We start from the raw sequence: 22,644 nt of genomic DNA on the forward strand, positions 1-22,644 counted from the left end.
TTTGAGATGATAAGACAAGATCTTAAGATAACTTTCAAGATCATGAGTCAAAATTTTAACATGTTGCTGCCGATCCTGAGAAAGAACACACGACTTAATTCAGCTCTGCTTTAATGTATTTGTTGTGGAATTAAACCGGCCGTGCCTTATGCACGACCCTCAGGACCTCATGGATTGCATATGTAATAGGATTTAAATCTGCAGTGTTTGAGCAGGAGAAATCTAAAAATGCGTCCATATTATTTAAGTTAGGACAGTTTTAGTTTTATTAAAGGGGCGTGTAAAACCTGCAGTTCTCCTCCACACCAACAGAGGGCAGGACCAAGCTCAGAGGAGCGCAGTTTAAAAACCATGCATGTAAATGGATAGATTAAATTCTGATTGGTTTCATTGAATTCCAAAGTGAACAGCAGGAACAATATATGTGTATATGCACGTGCTGGAAGGTTGTTGATTTGATCCAATTTCAGTTTGTATTAGTGTGATATGATGACATCATCAATGACCAACTCCACTGTTGCTCACTAGAACAAAAACCTGATTACACATTCAAAACCCTGGTCTACTGTATTTACAGGTATTTCTAAATTTACTTGAGAACTGTATTTTATTTTAATTTAAGATCTGGAACATTACCAGCAACCTAAAAAATGTGTTTTTTTGTTGTTGTTGTTGTTTTTGTTGTTGTTGTTGTTGTTGTTGTTGTTTCTTTTTAACTGCCTTTAAGTGTTTGTCTTACTGGCACATGACTTTTACATTAATAACTTTCTTTTTTTTTTTTTTTAAACAATCAACCTTTCATTAAATTTTACACCCTATATATATAATTAATTAATATATATATATAACATATAGATAATTTAATTTTTTTTTAAAAAGTGACATCTCAGCAAGTGAAAATATCTTGAATGTATAAACATTTATCTTTGTCCTATAATATGATTGCAATAAATCGATTATAAGGTTATTAAACCTATTTATAGACCTTTAACGGCATGACAAGCTTGAAATAGTCTTGTTCCAGAAAAAAAAAAAAAAAAAAAAAAAAAAAAAAAAAAACCTACCAATAGAACCGACCTTATCTACCAATAGAACTGCTGGAAATTATTTAAAAAATGTCTATACACAGGCTGATTTATCTTATATTCGGTTTATTGTAATACTATAATAAGAAATACGACATACATTTGATGATAAATGATACACATTTATTTTGTGCCTATTTAGGTCTTTTATTTTATTTTAACTACATTTTTTTTTGGGGGGGGGGGGCAGGGGTCCTCTCTTTTTTTCACTTCACACTGTAAAGTACTATGAGCGGCCTTTTTAAACGTATAAAACATGCTACATAAATGATAAATAAAGTATATGAAGAAATAAAGCGCGTCATTATTGTTATTATTAAACTGAATATCATGACGGATGTCACGCACTGTAAAAAGGTCTATCGTGTGAGTATGTAATATTTCTTCCATGTCTCTCATCCCTACTTTCTAAACTTACCCAAACTTCAATGATTACCAGTCGGTAAACCCATGACCTGACCTCTCTTAATGAATGTTTTTAATCAAAGGTCAGTGTCATGACCGTAATGTATCACCAAACGTGTTGAACGGGCACCTTTGTGCTTATATTGAAATTACCCCATTTATTATCCCATATACATCCAAACAGTCCCCATGCAGTTCCCCTAGAAATGATTCCGGTTCTTTCCTCTGTATGGTCTGAGTGCTGCTCTTTTAATCCTGAACACATAGATTTAATCTACAATTATAACTTCACTGCATGCCAGAGCAGGATTTGTTCTCATTTGAATCTTGGCTCCTCTTGGCATTTCTTCTGCAGGCCCTCTAAAGGATTTGTTTTTGGGGTGTTTTTTTTTCTTTTCTTTTCTTTTCTTTTTCATTAAAGTCGTTCTCCACTGGCAGATCTGGCATCTGTGCTCGGATTTGTGTAAAGCTGCTTTGTAACATCGTCCAAGTATATTCCGCTTCATCCAAAAATTCCATCTGGCTCAGAATCAGAATGAACTTTATTGCCCAAGTAAGATTTCATTCACTAGGAATTTGGCAAGCAGCCAATCACGTGCATAAAATCATCCGATTAAAATCAAAAAACGCATAAACTCCTGCAGATACAGGTCAAGAGCTTCAGCTGATGAGTATTTCAGAAACCGCTGATGTTCCAATCTGTCTAGTTTCCATCGTCCCATGTCCACAGTGCAAATTAGGGTGGGTGGAGGAATAACATGCAATCCTGAACTCCTTCGGCAGAATGCAATGGAATACCGTAAGTGTTTGAAAGACAGTGGTGCTTGACATTTTTTACAGTGCTGCTTGAAAGAATTTTCTATATATCTGCATAAATATGATCTAAAACCTCATAAAAGTCCTACAAGTGGATAAAGAGAACCCAGTTGAAAATGATCCAATAGTACATATCTGTGAGGGGCAAAAGTATGTGAAGCTTTTCTTTCAGTATCTGGTGTGACCCCCTTGTGCAGCAATAACTGTTGATCAGTCCTGCAGATCTGCTTGGAGGAATTTCAGCCCGTTTCTCAGTACAGAGCAGCTTCGACTCTGGGATGTTGGTGTGTTTCCTCACATGAACTGCTTCCTTCAGGTCCTTCCACAACATTTCTATTGGATTAAGGTCAGGACTCTGACTTGGTCGTTCCAAAACATTCACTTTATTCTTCTTTAATCATTTTTGGTAGAACGACTCGTGTGCTTAGCTGCGTTGTCTTGATGCATGACCGACTTTCTTTTGAGATTCAGCTCAGATGTCCTGACATTTTCCTTTAGAATTCACAATTCATTGTTCCATCAATGATGGGTAGTCGTCCTGGCCCATCACCATGTTTCACAGATGGAAGAAGGTTCTTATGCTGGAATGCAGAGTTTTCCTTTCTCCAAACATAATGCTTCTCATTTAAACCAAAAATTCTACTTTGGTCTCATCCGTCCACAAAACCTTTTCCCAGTAGCCTCCAGGCGTGTCCACGTGTTTGTTCTTTTTGGAGATTAGTCACTTTCTCCTTGCAACCCTGCCATGCACACCATTGTTGTCATGAACATTAACATTAGCCAATGCGAGAGAGGCCTTTTAGCTGCTTAGAAGTTACCCTGAGTTCCTTTGTGACCTCGTGGACTATTACACGCCTTGCTCTTGGAGTGATCTTTGATGGTCGTCCACCGTTTCGATGGAGGGTAACAATGGTCTTGAATCTCCTCCATTTGTGCAAACAAAGTCAACATTTGTCGTGACTAAAAAATAAAAATAGCGGTCTCAGGTAGAATTCGTGCAGTTTTATAATGAAGTGAGCTGTAAGGTTTATTGAGCGTCTCGCAGAACCGTTTTTAGGTCATATTTATGCAGATGTGTAGAAAATGGGTTCACAAACTTTCAAGCACCACTGTAGTGGTGTCTCAAGCGTAGATTTCCCACACAGTTCATCCAAATGAAATGTTTGTGGTGATGTTAATGAAATGATTAAGATGAAACGTACCTACTGTGTTCAGGTCACTTTAAGTCTTGAGTGTGAATGAAGCAAGCTGATAAAATACGATTAAAATACTGCCAGTAAAAATAGACAAATATTATTTTTTACCATTATTTCAAATGACTATATCAAATGACTTATTTTTTTAATTTAAGTCATTTGAGGAGTAGTTCAGAAAATACACTAGCCTATTTTTTTTAAGGCATTCGTGGCACTGTTCCTCACATAAAGCCTAAACAGCATGGTATGAATTATAGCATTTAAAGTGTTGTGTTCGTGTACTGTTTTAAGGATACAGTACAGTGGTTCACTGAAGCACACATCTGCATTACACCAACTAGGCTAGTTAATCTGAGCGAAGCCTCTGGTTCCTGTTCTTGACTGAGAGCGGTGGAACCGGTGGTCTTCTGCTGTTGTAGCCCGTCCACTTCAGCTCCATACGTTGTGCATTCCGCGATGCTTTTCTGCTCACCACGGTTGTAAAGAGTACCTTAATTCGAGTTAGTGTACCCTTCCTGTCAGGAAGAACCCGCCCATTCTCCAGAAATTATATTTTAGACTTTAATGTTTATTTTCTTAGATTTCAGTTTGGTTTTTGATAATAATAATGAGTCTTTATTGATCACATATACATTACAGCACTTTGAAATTGTTTTCTTCACATATCCCAGCATGTTAGGAAGTTGGGGTCAGAGCGCAGGGTCAGACATGATACAGCGCCCCCTGGAGCAGAGAGGGTTAAGGGCCTTGCTCAAGGGCCCAACAGTGGCAGCTTGGCAGCGCTGGGGCTTGAACCCCCGACCTTCTGAGCTGTAACCCAGAGCCTGGCAGTGCTGGGGCTTGAACCGAATTGTTCCGAGTGTATGTTGCATGAATGAAATCAATATCAATTTTTTTTTTTTTAAATGAAAGAACAAATTTTAAAAACATGCATCTCATATGTAGCCTTAGTTCTTAGTGATTGGTGTACTTTAATCGTATAGCCTATGTTTAATTAATAATCAAATCTTATTCTTTAAATACATTTCAGTGCATTTGCCTATTTTATTTTAAAGTTCAGTGTTTATAGCCTATAGATTGCTCCAAATAGCCTATAGGTTGCATGAAATAAACACCAACTGCATTTTTAAAAAATAATAATTCTATTTATATCTTATTAATACATATTCTATATTAGCTAGTGCATTATTTTAGTGGATTATTATTATTATTATTATTATTATTATTATTATTATTATTATTATTATTTACAATGCGGTTTTTATTTTAGGGTTTTTTTATGGCAGGAAAGGAAAGAAAGGTCAAATGCATTAAAAACAAAACAACACCATTATAATGGTGAAATGGAGCGACCCACACCATGAGATTATGTAATAACCATGTTCTTGTTGCATGCAGGGTTGCCAGATTGTGCGTTACTATGAAGAAAAAGTGCACAAGCTGTGCGATCTGGCAGCCCTGTTTGTGCGCGGTGCGCGCAGGTGGTCTTTCTGCGCATGCGCAGTTGTGAGCGTCAGTACCATCAGCACCAGAAACCCTGAGCATCAGTGCGGCGGAAGTCCTGGACGCGTTTTCTCTGGGAGAAAGAATAATAACAACACCAGTAATAATAATATGATGTTTGGGTGAACATTGTGCGTAACTGAGCAGGTTTTCCAGCCGGATGTCTGATTTGCGCACTGACTGAAAGTAGAGTTCGACATTATTGCGTATTGTTGTTGGGTTTTTTAGCGCATCGGAGAACTCGCTGTTGGGTTTTTTGTTTGTTTGTTTGTTTGAATCTCTTCCTGTCCCACGGCTCACAACGGGGGCTTCAGGCGCGCGGCCGCCCGGTGTGATGCGCCTCGGCCTCGGCGTGCTGTCGTATCCGCTCCCCGTACTGATGGCTGCGCTGTACCGGGGCCCGCACACCGCCTCTCCCCGCGCCCACCTGGCGCTCAAGGACGTCCGGGAGGTTCAGGAGGAAACCACGCTGGATGAGAAGCTCTTCTTGTTGGCCTGTGAGAAGGGTGAGTGTCTCTCTCTCTCTCTCTCTCTCTCTCTCTCTCTCTCTCTCTCACACACACACACACACACACACACACACGTTTGTCTTACTATACTTGTGAGGACTTTCTATAAAGGACATAATTAGCTACTGTATATCTAACCCTTAAAGAAACCTTGTGGCTCTTTTAGTTTTTATGTAAAACCTGCAGGGTTTTGTTGTTGTTGTTGGTGTTGTTGTTGTTGTTGTTGTTGGTGGTGGTGTTTTTCTTGTGGGTACCAGTGAAATGTCCTCACAAGCTCAAAACTGTCAGATATTCTTTTGGAATATCATTGTTTTTTTATTTGTCTGGTCCCCTTAAGCATAACTATTTTAAAACCCCCACGAAGATATAAACACACACAGGGCGGCTGTGGTTCCGGTGGTAGAGCGGGTTGTCCACTAATCGTAGAGTTAGCGGTTCGATTCCCGATTCATGACTCCACATGATTCCACATGACTCCACAGTGTCCTTGGGCAAGACGCTGAACCTCAAGTTGCTCCCGATGGCAAGTTAGCGCCTTGCATGGCAGCTCTGCAACCATTGGTGTGTGTGTGTGAATGGGTGAATGAGACACAGTGTAAAGCGCTTTGGATAAAAGTGCTAGATAAGTGCAGACCTTTTACCATCTCACACACACATAGGACTATGTCCTTAACCTCAGTAACCAAAAGAAAACAAATTGAAAAGCTGCAGGGTTTTGTTTGGTTGGTTGGTTGGTTGGTTGGTGGTTGTGGCCTGGAAACCTTCTGCGTTTAGTACGCACCTTACTGTGCTCACTGAAACCTCGGTGTCTGTTACACCAAGTCTTGCTGCAGGTCTTCTGCAGTCACTCGAGGGTTGACCCTCGATTAGTCGCATCAGGTGTGTTTGAGACAACACTTGTTTTTCATATTTGTGCCATTGTGAGGGATTCTATTCAGGGGGGTGATTCATTTTGAGACTGGAGAAATCATTATAAGTTAGGTTTTCAGTTGAATTTGGGGAAACCACTCGAAGCATTCGTTGTGTTGAACTATTTCAATCGCAAACAGCTGAAAGTCTGCCAATTTTGACAATAAACCTGATTTGCGATGGGAGTTGAATCATTTTGACTGCAACGGTATACGTATGCAAATAACAATTGTGCGTAAGTAGCATTAAAGCTGCAGGGTTTTGTTGTTGTTGATGTTTAGGAAAATAAGAACAGTTTTGTGTGTGGTGACCAGGTAAATGTCCTCACAATCTCAGAGCTTTCATATATTCCTGTCCTTGTGGGGAAATTTGGCTGGTCCCCATACGGATAACTACTTCTTTCAGTTTTATTTATTAGACTGAACTAAAACCACACCAAGATATAAACACACACACAGATACATAAATATAACCCTACCCTTTACCTCAGTAACCATTTTGTCTGTTTAAGATTTGTTAAAAAATGTATTATTATTATTATTATTTGTTTGTTTGTTGTTTTAAAACATAAAAAAAAGCAGTTTTCTTCTGGGGACCAGCTAAACGTCACCAAACTGTCCAAACTCCAAACCGTCAGATATTCCTATACTTGCATGGGCATGTGGCTGGTCCCCATAAACATAACTACTTTCCCCCCGGATTTTTTTTTTTTTTTAAACTACACAAATCCCCCATGAAGATCTAACACACATGCACACACGTTTCTCGTACTATCTTTATGAGGACCTTCCATCACAAGCTCCAAACTGTCAGATATTCCAATCCTTGTGGGAACACTCAGCTGGTCCCCATAACGATTTTAAAAATGACACTTAAACCCAACCAAAATTTAAAACACACACACACACACACTCTAATCTCCTATAGCATCAGAGTCTGATTGGTTAGTGTTGTCCTTATGTATCCGTCTTATGTAATTGATTTTGTCATGACAGTGCACTTATCAACCATTTAAAACAGGAATGGGACATTTTCACCATTTGTATTTTATGTCTAAATGTTTTTTTTTTATTTTTTTTAACGATCTAATCTCTTTTTATGTCTAATGTGAATAAGAATGAGATCATTGTTTTCAAATCCAAATAACACCTGCGATAATCTCACAAAAATCTCTTCCTCTTCATGTTCCGTTTGGAAACCATTTTAAATGCACTTGTGGCGTAAATGGATGCGAACAGGAAGATGTGGCTAGGAAACCATGTTCCAGCCTATAATGACTTGATGGATGACGTCGAGTACGCAGATTTATTTACGGTGCTGTGCTGGGATGGTCATTATTGTACAGTGTCTAAATGGAGTTGTAATTCTTTTTTTTTTTTAAACAAAAAATGTCATGTTTTGGAAATAAAGAGTGTTAATGCCATGCTGTAAAGAAGAACACAGCGTCAAAATCACCACGTCGGTGCAGCCGAGTGTCTGGATTTTTGCCAAAAGGGTTGTGTTTATAGTTGAATTGTATTCGTGGAGTCGGCTGCACCATCAGTTAGGTTCCGGATCCTGCTAATCACGTCAAAACCTCTATTTGACGAAAAAAAAATTGCCAAGTTACCTAGACATCCATGTTTTTTACATCGACGTCTTCTCAGCCATGCCATGTCAGTTGTACTTCTAACCTGATGTTACATTGTGCAGATGAGAGTCAGATGTCTTCCTTACCATATAAAGGAAAGCTAAATCCGGCTCCGGGAAGAACATCTCTCCTGTAAATGCCTGTGTGTTTATGCTAACACTGGCTCTGGACTCTTGCATGTAATTTTTTTTTTATGACCGCTTCCAATATACACGTAATACCTATGTTTACATGACTCGATAAGAAATTAATAGTTCAATCAGAGAAATGTGTGTGTGTGTGTGTGATGAAGGTGATTACTACATGGTGAAGAAGCTGCTGGAGGAAAAACGGCACGGCGAGCTGAATATCAACTGCGTGGACGTGTTGGGGAGGGACGCCGTCACCATCGCCATCGAGCACGAGAACCTGGAAATCCTGCAGCTGCTCCTGGAAAACGGCTGCCAGGTAAAGTCTTTTTATTTATATATATGTATATTTACTTTTTTTACATGTAATTGTGGGTTATTTTGTGAAAATGCATGCGTCTAAAGTGAGGCACAGTCGAGGGTTGAAGACGTGCGTCTCCGGTTTGTTTTTGAATGGTTCTAAAGGCAAATGTCACTCTGAGAAAAATGGTACCCTACCGAGCATTAGTACTTTGCTGCAAAGCAGTTGTTGGCAGTTAGAGCTTCGAGAGGTCTACTGTAAGAAATCATTAGCTTTAGGCAGCGTTGTGGTTCGGTTTTGACCCTTTCCTCTCTGTAAATAGTCTTGAATTCCTCAAGGTTGTGAGGAGCCCTCTGCTGGACTCGCAATTTTCATCCATTTTCAACAGGATATAATCGAGTCGGGATATCGGCTTGTGCTTTTTGAGTTGTTACGGCTGTATGTCTGGGATCGTTGTCTTGTTGAAACATCCATCCTCTCCCCAGATTCAGTTTCTTGGTTGATGAGCTTCTCCTCTAATCCACCGAGCAGCCATAACATTAAATACACTGACGGGTGAAGTGAATAACATTGATTATCTCATTACAGTGGCACCTGTGAAGGGGTGGGATATATTTATTAGGCAGCAAGCGAACAGTCAGTTCTAGAAGTCGACGTGTTGGAAGCAGGAAAAACGGGCAAGCGTTAGGATCTGAGCGACGTTGATGAGGGCAAATTGTGATTTGCTAGACGACTGGGTCAGATCATATGCTTGTCCTTCCTTGGACCACTTTGGGTAGGTACTGCACTCCACTGCATACTGGGAACACGCTACAAGACCTGACGCTTTGCGGTGAATCAGTTACAAGGTCATGGACGCCCAAGGCTCATTGATGCACGTCTGGAACGAAGGCTAGCCCGTCTGGTCCGATCCAACAGAAGAGCTACTGTAGTACAAACTGCGGAGAAAGTTAATGCTGGCTCTGATAGAAAGGAGTCAGAACACACAGTGCTTTGCAGTTTGCTGTATATGGGGCTGCGTAGCTGCAGACCGGTCAGAGCGCCCATGCTGACCCTGTACACCACGGAACGCTCCTACAATGGGCACGTGAGCATCAGAACTGGACCGTGCAGCAATGGAAGAAGGACGCCTGGTCTGATGAATCACGTTTTCTTTTACATCATGTGGACGGCTGGGTGCGTGACGCTTACCTGGAGAAGAGACAGCACCAGGATGCATTATGGGAAGAAGGAAAGCTGGTGGAGGAAGTGTGATGCTCTGGGCGATGTTCTGCTGAGAAACCTTGGGTCCTAGGATTCATCTGTATGTTACTTTGACGCGTACCACCTACCTAAACATTGTTGCAAACCAAGTACACTCCTACATGGCAACGGTATTTTCTAATTTCAGTGGCCTCTTTCAGCAGGATCATGCTCCCTGCAACACTGCATATGTTGTTCAGGGACGGTTTGAGGAACATGACAAAGAGTCCAAGATGTTGACTTGGCCTCCAAATTTTCCAGATATCAATCTGATTGAGCGTCTGTGGGATGTGCTGGACAAACAAGTCTGATCCACGGAGATCCACGGAGCAAATCACAGGACTTAAAAGATCTGCTGTTAATGTCTTGGTGCCAGATCGCACACCTTCAGATAGCACACAACAGTAAATGTAACTATAAATGGATAAAAAAGTACACAATCAAATATTATATATTTGTAAAATGCCTTTGTGGAATAAAACCTCTGTAACATGTTCTGGGAAAATAAAGAAGGTTAACCATCATCCTCGTAATCTCCAGGCCTTGTTTGATGGAAAAAGACATGCAGGCATGCAGAACGAGATACAAAAACTTTAATATTTTGCTTGCACATGTCATATCTTTCACAATGCTTGGTTATGTGCCTCCTCACTTTAATAACCAGTCCCGTCAGGACTGGAAAAGGAGTATCTTGAGTCATTTCCTGGCAATTTTAGTCCACTTCTCCTCTGACTGGGAGCAAACCGTCTAGAGGTATTTCACATACTGTCTCAAATAATCCCATAAGTTTCATATACAGTAGGATTGAGACGCAGGGATTCTGCAGGCCAGTCGTCATCACCCTGGAACGTCAGCGTGTCTGGTTTGTGTCCTGCAAAGAGTATGCAAACTTTGGCGCTCGACAGTCTGAAATGCACGACTTCCTTCGGGCGCACATGAAACAATGGGATTGCTTTTAGGAAGATGAATGTACGGCTGATTCAGAGCGGGATATTCACTTACAGTCGTGAATTACGTCCATCTCACGGGAAAATCCTGATAGAGAACAGAAAGGCTGTGATCTCGTAGCTCGTTATTTGTTCTTTGTATAGCAACAGTAGACATTGTCACAGTGTAGCGATGTACGTAGTGAAAAAACTAAACGTATGAAACGTGCTGCGTATTTACAGTTGTTGTTGTTAGGACTGCTGAAAGGAGCATATAAAGTAAGATGTGTATATATATATATATATCCATACAATGGGGGAAATAAGTATTGGACGTGTCAACATTTTCTTCAGTAAATATTTATTTCAGTAAATAATTTCACATGAAATTTTCCCCAGACATCAGAATCAACTCAAGAAATCCGGAAATATTAAGAATTCACAACATTAAAGTCCATAAATTAAGTTATGTGTAATAAAGTGGAATGACACTGGAAAATGTATTGAACACACTAACTGAAATGTAATTAATACTTAGTGGAGAAGCCTTTGTGTGTAATGACCGCTTCAAGATGCTTCCTGTCGGAAGAAATTAATTCCCCCACTGTAAATAATACGTGCATGTAATATATATAATAAAATTATATATATATTAGAGAGAGAGAGAGAGAGAGGAAGTTTAAGTCTCTATTATATACAGATAAGACTGTCCAGGGTTTATCCATATATAACTAGTTTGGTTTAGTTGTGGTCATGCTCTCGTCCGTGTTTGATAGGCGTTATGTATGAAAAAGAGTAGTGCCTGTGAAATAGGAAATTACCCCATGTGCATTTCATCCCATCTGAATAATGCTTAGTCCAGAGGGCAATATAAAGCTACTTTTATGGGTCTCAGTCAGACACAAAAGGGATGGAAACCACTGGAGGATGATATGTGGGTTAAAGAACAGGCAGATGGTAACAGACGGAATTGTAATCTGTATTTTTAGTATCTTACTAAGAATATAAACGTATATTCATTCATTGATACATCTGTCTTCAGTAAGTGCTTGGGTGGCTCTGGAGCCTAGAGTAAGGTAGGAGGACACGCCCTGGACTGGACACTTGTCTATCGCAGGGCACTATGCACACACACTCATACTCATACCAAATGCCAATTTAGCGTGGCCAGTTCTTCTTCCTGTATGTTCTTGGACAGTGGGAGGAAACCGGAGAACCCTGAAGAAACCCACACGAACTCAGGGAGAACACTAAACATGTAATAAATAATATTTATCATTTATACTGTCGAATATATTAAAGCGCACCTATTACGGTTGTGAAACGGGCCTAATTTTGTTTCAAAGGACTCGTACGATAGATTCACACGCATCCGAGGTCAAAAAACACTTTAACGTGCTCGTAATTTGAACTGCAGCGTTACCTTTTTTCCCCCAGCGTCACAAACGACTCGTTCGATGAGCCGTTCTAAAGGATTCGTTCTAAACTCCGACTTTCAGAGGGCGTACTCTGCTCTGATCGGTCAGACGTCCCAGTCTGTCGTGATCGGTCTACCGCTGTCAGCGAGCAGCCGATGAAGACCAGAGGCGGGGCTTTTTGTTACGAACCTACGTAGGTTAGTACAGGAAGTAACGTCTGGAATCACTAACGACTCGTTTCAGCCGTTCAGAATCGATTCCTTCTTTTGGGAGTCGATAACTCCGTCGGTCGTGCCCTTTGATTTTTGAAACAGACTTTTTATATTCACAAACAGCTACGTATATAACACACTACATGAAAGGGAATATTAGAAAAACCATAATAGGCGCTTTTTAAATATACAAAATCATTTACTGAGATACACAAATAGTTTACCAGGCAGTAATAAGGTCCTATAGCAGAATCTGGGAAAATATTCATGTACGCTATACATGTACATCAGATAATTGCAGTCCGACGATTGTGTAATAATTGCTAGTTAGCATACGCGTTGAATGTAGTTTAGTCCAAATGCTAACGATGTTCTTCTTTTTTTTAATCAGACGTGTTTGTTTACATTCTTATTAACAGTTATACAGTAATACACACAACACCCCAAGAGCATTAGGGCGTGTAACAGTGTGCAAGCGTGTGGAGCATTTTAAACTTTAAATCCGAAGTCAACTTTGCGCTCTTCATTTGGAGTCACCTATACATACGGACGCTAAAACGGTTTAAAATGTATTTTTTTCTTAAACGTCGCGGTATAGCATACGCTCCTATGATGCTGACTTTGAGTCGTGCTATTTGTGTGTGTTTACAGACGACAGATGCTCTTTTGGTGGCCATCGACTCGGAAGTGGTGGGAGCTGTCGATATTCTTCTCAACCACCGGCCCAGACGATCCTCCAAACCCTCGATTGCGGTCAGACCTCGTGTTTATTTCTCTCTCAGGTTTTAAAATACTAAAAATATTATTAAAGAAGTAATCTAACAGCGGATATATTTATTTATTTACTTTACTTGACTTATTTTTCAGCAGCTACATGCAAAATGACTTTTGTATAAAGCTAGAGGATTATTTTCTGTTTAAAATTATGATTATTTTGCAGTATTGTTTATTATTACAATTATACCTTAATATTATTATATATTTATGTGTAGATACATTTATTCAGAAATATAATTATTAACAAGACGCATATATGTATATATATATATATGTGTGTGTGTGTGTGTGTATATATATATATATATATATATATATATATATATATATATATATATATATATATATATATATATATATATACATATATATATTTATATATATATATATATATATATATATATATAGTAAGTAAGTTAGTTACTTACTATACTAGTTACTTATAATAAGTAAGTAAAGTAAGTAAAATTTATTTATATAGCACGTTTCACACAGCAAAGCTGACCAAAGTGTCCGTGTGTGTGTATATATATATATATATACACACACACGGACACTTATATATATATGTGTGTGTGTGTGTGTGTGTATAAAATTATTTATTATTTGCCTGTTATATTGCTACACCATTATGTGCTAATGTATCTGGATACATTAATTAAAAATGTCATCGTGTAATATGCACTTTAAATCCCTTTTGCTATCATTCCACTTGTAGAAATCTTCTCTCTTATAACTCGAAACATTTCTAAAATGTCCTGAAACATCTACGCTTATAGCAGACTTTCATCAAGGGCTTTAGAGTGCATTGGTTTTGTGATATTCCTCAGCCATTAGCGAAATGCTTTTAGTTCCTTTAATATACACTGATGGTATGATGAAATCCGCCTGGACGGTATTGGCCATTCCTAAGTGCTTTTCCATCTGAGCAACTGTGTAATAGTTCAGTGCTACGTCAGACATCTGCAAGCACGTTTTAGAAACAGACTGTAATGTATACAGCCGATGAAAGCGTAGCGAACGTATTCAGAAGAATCCGTTGTTACGGATGTCGTACGATTATACTGTTCCTTCTGTTTCATCTGGCGTAATTATAACAATAATTTGAATGCAGACAGCCAGTACATCAGAAGACTACACTGAAGGACACACGCAGCATCTGAAAAGTATATTTATTGGTGTTTATCAAGAGTCAGGCAGTAGCCCTGTACAGTTCTGGGATTTAACTCGCAACCTTCTGGTCAGTAATGCAAACCCTTCACCGCTGATGTAGCAGTGTTTAGATACCAGCGAAAAGTGTTGTAGTGGATATATCAGGTATCAGATTCTGTAACAAATGGCAAAGAATTGAATTGGATTTAGAAAAGTAAAATATTCTTTTGGACCTGTTTACATATAAAGAGGCTTGGCTGTTTTTTATTTTGTTAGGATTGGTTTTATTACGTTTGCCGGCGTCAGATCTCCCTGCAGCCTGCAGTTCTCACCTGGTTTCCCACTGAAGATAAGCAGGGTTGAGTCTGGCCACTACCTGGATGACCTGCTGGGGAAAACTAAGGCTGCTGCCGGAAGTGGTATTAGTGAGGCCAGTAGGGGGCGCTCACCCTGTAGTCTGTATTGGTCCTAATGCCCCAGTATAGCAATGGAGACACTATACTGTAAAAACAGCACCGTCTTTCAGATAAACACCTAGGCATCCTAGCATTTGACAACAAGCTACTACACGACACACACATTTCAAACATCCCAGAGAAGGCTGGGCAAAGGATTGGTGCCCTTAGAAAGGTCAGCAATGATCTAAATAGTCCTGGGAGAGTATGTGGGTACAAGTCACAGGTTCAGAGTATCGTGGAATATGCACCAGTTTCGCGGATGGGTGCCTCCGCAACATCTCTGGCAGCCCTGGATAGGTCTTTCACAAGAGAGTAAATCCTGCGAAGCCTTCCACACAGGTGACAAGTAAGAGCTGTGTCTGCTCTCTATAAGATGCCGTCAGACGATTGAACCCCTAGACTTGAAGGCTCCGCTCCCACCCCCACATATCTCATGTCAAACCACTAGAGGGGGTGTCTAGACACCCCAGCATGCTCTGTCCATCTCAAAGGCCAGGACCCATCAACTTGCTAGATGCCTTCTCCACACTGCTGTGAAGATTTGGAACAGTCCGCCTCCTGATGTTGTTGCGTGCACGTCTTTTGGCAATTTACACGCTTGTAAAACTCTTTGCTACCTGGTAAACAAGCATGTTTGACTGAGCTGCTGTGAACCTTTTGACTTGCCTCCCATGGCTCCTCTTCGGGGCGTGGCATGTTTTCCTTGCACCTCCGGGGTTTGGGGGTTTGATTCCCTCCTTCACCCTGTGTGCGTGGAGTTTGCATGTTCTCCACGTGCTTTGCTACTCCGGTTTCCTCCCCCAGGCCAAAAGCATGCTTTGTAGGCTGATTGGCATTTCCAAATTGTCCGTGGTGTGTGAATGTGTGTGATTGTGCCCTAAGATGTGTTGACACCCCGTCCAGGGTGTCCCCCACCTTGTTCCCCAAGTCCCCTGGAATAGACTCCAGGCTCCCCGTGACCCTGTGTAGGATAAGTGGTACAGAAAATGGATGGATGGCTCCTCTTCATGAGTCTGCTGGCCTATAGCCCAACTACATTTCTGGACTACAACTACACCTTAATAGTTTTTAAAGAAAACAATATCCGATCATCACCATCGGCTGATACTCAAGGTTTCATTATCGGTATTGGAAAAGTGGCATCATATATACATATATAATGTTTGAAATATATTTTAAGCATATTTGAGGCATACAAATTGGTAACAAGAGGGACTAAACTTGTACGTTCATGAGGTTACGTCCTGAGATTTAAAATCAGTGAACTGAAATCACTCGTTGCTCTACAGAAACTGATGCAGCGGATCCAGAACCCGGAATATTCCACCACCATGGACGTGGCCCCCGTCATCCTGGCTGCTCACAGGAACAACTACGAGATCCTGACCATGCTTCTGAAGCAGGACATCTCACTTCCCAGACCTCACGCCGTGGGCTGCGAGTGCACTCTCTGCAACGCCAAGAACAAGAAGGACAGCCTGCGTCACTCCAGGCACCGAGCATCTCTTCACATTAGAAATCGTTAAGCAGTCCCTACAGGATTTTGCGTTTTTTTTTTTTGTTTTTTTTTTGCGATCGCAGAAATGAACCCAAAATCAAAGAAGCTCCGCAATGTTCGGAGGAGCGTGCAATTTTTTTTGAAAATCATCGCAGGTTTTTACGCGGGATTGGGCCGAGACGCGTCACGTGACGTCATCACGACGCGCATTCGGCCGAACCCGTCTTCGATTCACGTGCGTCGAACCCGAGTGCAGCTAAAGGGTCTTGTTTACCAACAGACATCAGTGCGAAAGACCGCACGAAACTACTTTACGCAATTGCTATTCCGGCAATTCGTTACATCGCAAATTTTGAAAAAAGGTCCAGCAAAGTCAAGCATTTTTGGCCGCAACGATCACAAAAAGAGACTTTGCAAACTCCTGTATGGGCTGCTTATGTCCTTATGTGTTCTGTCCCACTGATTCAGGCCAACACTCACAGTTTATACTAATACAATATATCAGTATATTGTATTCAAATTGTATCATCGTGTTATTCAAATATATCCGAAAATACACATTGATTAAAATAACCTTTACGGATAAGATTAAGATGTACCTTTATTGATCCCCAGTAGGGGAAATTCAAAACATCGAAACAGATGCAAAAGTCATTTGAGTATTTTTCCACTTGTAATGAAACATTTAAATATGTTGATATGACCTGAACAGAATGACGAATGAAATAAAGTTCAGAACATCGTGAGTACAGCTAAGAGGTCTCGTTTACCTACAAACATCAGTGCGAAAGACAGTGCGAAACTTTTTTACACAATTGCCATTTCGCCAATTCATCGATTGCATCAATTGAATGAATAATTCGACATAAGGGTCAAAACATTGCAGTGGTTTCAGCTAAAATTCTTTGCATCATGATGAGTCAAATGTTTTTGTAACCTCTATCTAAACCCTCTGGGGGTTTTTTGAGACTGATTTTAAAGCTAACTACTCATCACTGTGAATCTGTAATTAGATTGATCAATGAGTCTGAAGGTCTGTCTGAGACTCTCTCTCTCTCTCTCTCTCTCTCTCTCTCTCTCTCTGTATTTGTTTCCTGCAGGTTTCGGCTGGACATCTATCGCTGCCTGGCGAGTCCGTCGCTCATCATGCTGACGGAGGAGGACCCTATTCTCAGAGCGTTCGAGCTCAGCGCTGACCTCAAGGAGCTCAGCCTGGTCGAGGTGGAGTTCAGGTACACAGAGGGAGAGAGAGAGAGAGACACCGACACTGCTATATCCTATATTGAGTGCTCGGGAGAGTTGCCATAAGACACACACACACAAGGTCAGATAGCAAAGTCTCTCAGTTTATTCAAAAAGACCTCACACCTCCAGGGTCGGGGGTTCGATTCCCGCCGCTGCCCTGTGTGTGCGGGGTTTGCACGTTCTCTCTGTGCCACGGGGGTTAACTCCGGTACTCCAGTTTCCTCCTCCAGTCCAAAGACATGCACTGTAGGCTGATGTCCAAAGTGTCCGTAGTGTATGAATGGGTGTGTGAGTGTGTATGTGTTTGTTTGCCCTGCGATGGATTGGCACCCCGTCCAGGGTGTACCCCGCCTTGTGCCCCATGCTCCCTGGGATAGGCTCCAGGTTCCCCGTGACCCTGTAGGATAAGTGGTATAGAAAATGGATGGATGGATGTGCCTCAGCAACAGTATGCTCAACATTCAAGGTAAAATGGTGGGCAGTTGGTACGTCCTGGATCGGTGCGAGATAAGAGAAACTAGGAGAGAAACACACGTTCCTGTGATATGGGTCGTCGAGGAGACGAGAAAAACGTCACCGTGTTCTCAAGCGAGAGAGAGAGCGCACATAAACTCTAAAGTAAGATATTAAGATTGATCATTTATTGTAAACTGCAAGTTGATGATGAAGCAAGACAAGACGCAAGTGGGTTAGTCCACAGTTAAGCAACTGGTATAATATACATATGATCATAATCTGGAGAACAGGCAAGAGTCAAGAAAAAAAAAAAGAGGAAACAAGGCATTTGGGAAATGCGGGTTGGAAATAAAGGGAACTACGGCTCGGACTCGCTGACGTAAAGTGGTCTGACACTCAGACACAGCAGGGTGTAAATGGGCAAACTAATGAAGAACTAACACAGAACAGGTGAACACAATGGGATAACCAACCAATGACATGTCCAGGGGTGAAATACAGGAGAAGAATAAAAACCAGAGCAAGCACAAAACGTAGGATATTTGTTGCCATGGGAACCGCGAGAGAAACTAAGAATCTATAAAAGGGCCGTGACAAAAAGTCATTTCCTTACCAGTCTTTTTTTTTTTTCTCTGTCTTAAAGTTAATAAGACAAAACACTCTAACAGTGGTTTATTGGAGGGGAAAAAGCCATTTAACAAGAAGCAAGAAATTTGTCCAACACAGGAGAGAGACAAATCGAGACAGACAGAGAGAGACAGACAGACAGAGAAAGACAGACAAAGAGAGACAGACAGACAGACAGAGAGAGATAAAAAGACAGACAAAGAGAGACAGACAGAGAGCGAGAGACACTCAGACAGACAGACAGAGAGCGAGAGACAGACAGACAGAGAGAGAGAAAAAGACAGACAAAGAGAGACAGACAGAGTGCGAGAGACAGACAGGCAGACAGAGAGAGAGAGACAGAGAGAGAGAGGGACAGACAGAGAGAGAGAAAAAGACAGACAGAGTGCGACAGACAGACAGACAGAGAGAGACAGACAGAGAGCGAGAGACAGACAGACAGAGAGAGAGAAAAAGACACAGAGAGACAGACAGACAGAGAGAGAGAGAGGGACAGACAGACAGAGAGAGAGAAAAAGACAGACAAAGAGAGACAGACAGACAGAGAGCGAGAGACGGACAGACAGACAGAGAGAGAGACAGACAGACAGAGAGAAATTGAAGTGATTATTGCAGTTATGGAATCGATTATTATGATGAGGATATCCTGTCATCCTATCAGTTACCTCTACATCACATTCACCTTCATACTTCATCACACTGAATAACTGATCGTCTTCACGTGTCTAACGCTGAGACCCGGTCAGAATCTCTACCCTGTTAAACAGCAGAAGAAATCAGATGTTAGATCTTACTAATATCTTGAGGTAATTCCAGGCCAGTTCCCGTTAACACTGATGGACAGCATGTAGCTAAATTCTTCGGCCCTGAAATGCAGCTGTATTTTTTCAACGAGCCGTCATAGTCATTTTAGCCTGAACGCCAAAGAGTCTACAGTCGTGTCCGCATGGCATGAATGGGGAAAAGAAAGAAACATTCTCAAATCACTGCACTGCTGAAACAAAAACCAGCAGGCCACCATGCATGCTAGTTACAAGCAGGTAACCAGCAAGACTTGGCTAGACAAACCAGCACTAAGCAGCATTTCATACAATTTAGGACATTACTCTTCCTTTTGTTCCGGCCGCAGGACTGATTATGAAGAACTAGCCAAGCAGTGCAAGATGTTCGCTAAAGACCTGTTAGCCCAGGCGCGAAACTCACGTGAGCTTGAAGTCATCCTGAACCACACGAGCAACGAGGATCACGTGAATAAGAGAGGACTAATGGAGGAGCGCATGAACCTCAGCCGACTCAAACTCGCCATCAGATACAACCAGAAAGAGGTAAGGAGGCACAGGTGACCGGGAGATAGACATACAGTGCTTATGCTAATTACTGCTTATGTCTGATCCTAGCTTACGTTTATTGCTTAGCTCGTGGTAGTTCACTTTCTGTTGTGTAGTCAGTCACATGCTCATACACTTTTAATCATTAAAGGAGCAGTTAGTCATTTTACAGCCCTCTGCTGCTTGAATTGCAACTGTAATAAAAACACTACCCGACTTCGCCTCATGTCCAGCTGACCCCACATCCGGAGTCGCCTTTCAAGGGAAAGTGGGCAGATCTGCAAAGCGCTGTTCTGGCTAGGGGCGGAGCTTATTTCTGGGCCAGAAAAACGTCAACAGAAGCCTGAAATGAACATGACAAATGACTTTTTAGAGCATTTCTGAAACCGTATGATTGTTACACATCTAGAAACATGTGAGATCAAACAGGAAACTACGGTATTTTTATTTTAACTAGCGGCTATTATATTTCTACTGTTATTCAAACTCATGTTTAGTGTATTTTTTTTATTTTTTTACTTAAACATTACAACTGCACCTTTAACTTTTTTTTTTTCTTTTCTTTTTTTTTATAGGACTGGAACAGTACTAAAAGATTTTCCAAAAGGAAACGAGCTGTAAAAAAAAAAATATCGTTTTGCATATATTTCAATTCAGGACCTTTGAAAGAAAGATGTGGAAAACATGACGTATTCACTGGATAAAATTCAGACCAAAGAAAGCATGTATGCGTGTGTATCTTTGTCGTTTTGTTTATTTCGGTTCAGTTCGTGGCGCAGTCTAACTGTCAGCAGTTCCTGAACACGGTGTGGTTCGGTGACATGGCGAGCTACCGGCGTAAACACACGGGTCTGAAGCTGCTGATGGTGCTGAGCGTGGTTCTGCTGTGGCCGCTGCTCTCGGTGTGCTACCTGCTCGGGCCGCGCTCGCGCGTCGGACACATCATCCACACGCCCTTCGTGAAGTTCATCATCCACAGCGCCTCTTACCTCACCTTCCTCCTCCTGCTCAACCTCTACTCACTGGTCTACAACAAGGACACCAAGGACACCGTGGGCCCGGCGCTGGAGTTGATCGACTACCTGCTCATCCTCTGGATCATAGGTGAGTCCTGTATCTGGGTCATCATGCCCAGTGTGGTTTACCCAAGGTATTCCAGCATCACCGTGTCAGAACTATTTATAAAGAACATTTGATTATAATTGGGATAAAGCACGATTGGGTCGTTGTATTGAAATTGCACACATGTACTGCGTAATAGATATTTATAAATACAGGCTAATACAGGAGAAAGTGCTTACCGAAGACGAATGAATAGATGAGGTATTAAAGGACGGCGGTGTTGTGAGTGAGTGTTGTGTAAGTAATGTTCACCTGATGTGAGTCATTAAACTATCTTGTGAACAAACTACATAATAATATATATAAGAATGCACAAGGAGCTGGAATAAAAACATCACAGTCTCTGGGAAATCGAATAGAAACGAGGAGAAGATTCATTAGATTTAGGAAGATCATTGTGTTTGAGAGTGTGTGTGTGTGTGTGTGTGTGTGTGTGCGTACCTGTACTCAGTGTGCTCCTGGATGCAGATGTGTGTGAACAGACTGGAAGTTCTTAATGCTATGAACGCAGCTCCACTGTGCGATTTGCCTTAGTGTGATTTATTTAGAGCTCACAAACAGAAGCTCATATTGTGTGGGATGGAAAGTGTGTGTGTGGGTGTGTGTGTGTGTGTGTGTGTGTGTTGAATCCAGTAAATTTCGTTAAGTTAAGCAGAACAGCGTAGAGATGCCGGACTGCTTTATAAAGCAGAATCGTTTCCCATATGCACACACACACACACACACACACACACACACACACACACACACACACACACACACACACAGGAATAGTTACCATAAACACAGGACAGAGCACAGCTTTCTTCTAACATTTCAGAGACGTTTTATGAGACGCAGTACGTCACATTCAGGTCAGGTCAGAACCCGTTTAGGAAATAACGGCAGAATATCAATCGTTTGCTGTAAAGTGTTGCTTCATAACTCACACTTTTACATGTAAACTCAGCGAAAAAATGAAAACGCCCCTTTGTATTTTAAATTTTGTATTGTAAATTTTTGTATTTCAAATGTATTTTAAAGAGAATTTTGTCAAATCCAAATACGTTTTACAGATGCGTATCGGGAAGGGTTTGAACGATGTTTTTCTCGCTTGTTCTTTGAACCATGAACGATTATTGCGCATGCGGCTGCGGACCCGTCCTTAAGACACGGACAGTTTACGGGCGGGAGACGATTGAGGTCAGAGGTACGATAAGTTAGGACACTAAAGAGACCGTTCTACTGACTCACCAGAAGAAAGATGCCTAGGGTGCCGAAGGCCTGCTGCAGGGAGGCATGAGGACTGCAGATGTGGCAATAAACTGCAGTGTCTGTAACGTAAGACGCCTAAGACGGTGCTACAGGAAGGACAGCTGATCGTCCTTGCAGTGGAAAATTACATGTAACCGTGTGTCCCCCTCCAGACGTGATGGAGAACTTACAAATGCCTCAGTGGAAGAGTGGGGTAACATCTCACAGCAAGAACCGACACATCTGGTGCAGTCCATGAGGATGACATGCACCGTAGTACTTAAAGCAGCTATTATATCTGATCAAACAGACTATAGTCTGGGTTTGGGCAGCAAATCAAAAATGAGAGCTTTAAACAAAATAATGACACAAAAGTTCAAAAGTTTACACACCCCCTGGCTCTTAATGTATCGTGTTGCCTTCTTGAGCATCAGTGAACGTTTGCACCTTTTGTAATAGTCGTGTACG

At 41.3% G+C, this 22,644-nt stretch overlaps 1 protein-coding gene across 2 annotated transcripts in view; it reads left to right on the forward strand.

Annotated features, from left to right (window-relative positions):
- The first annotated feature begins 4,806 nt into the window (after positions 1-4,806).
- The window catches only part of trpc1 (transient receptor potential cation channel, subfamily C, member 1), a 32,493-nt gene continuing 14,655 nt past the window's right edge, over positions 4,807-22,644 (forward strand). Inside the window, exons 1-7 of one of the 2 annotated variants that reach the window (XM_017491821.3) lie at positions 4,807-5,511; positions 8,346-8,500; positions 12,932-13,033; positions 15,957-16,159; positions 17,266-17,397; positions 19,623-19,818; positions 20,589-20,925. In XM_017491821.3, the coding sequence (XP_017347310.1) occupies positions 5,340-5,511; positions 8,346-8,500; positions 12,932-13,033; positions 15,957-16,159; positions 17,266-17,397; positions 19,623-19,818; positions 20,589-20,925 (1,297 nt within the window). In that variant the 5' untranslated portion in view covers positions 4,807-5,339. Of the gene's footprint in view, positions 5,512-8,058; positions 8,233-8,345; positions 8,501-12,931; positions 13,034-15,956; positions 16,160-17,265; positions 17,398-19,622; positions 19,819-20,588; positions 20,926-22,644 lie in introns of those variants that run through there. The other variant, XM_017491903.3, reaches the window with a different exon arrangement.

The sequence above is a fragment of the Ictalurus punctatus genome, chromosome 1 (genome assembly GCF_001660625.3).
Source record: "Ictalurus punctatus breed USDA103 chromosome 1, Coco_2.0, whole genome shotgun sequence".
Classification (NCBI taxonomy): Eukaryota; Metazoa; Chordata; class Actinopteri; order Siluriformes; family Ictaluridae; genus Ictalurus; species Ictalurus punctatus.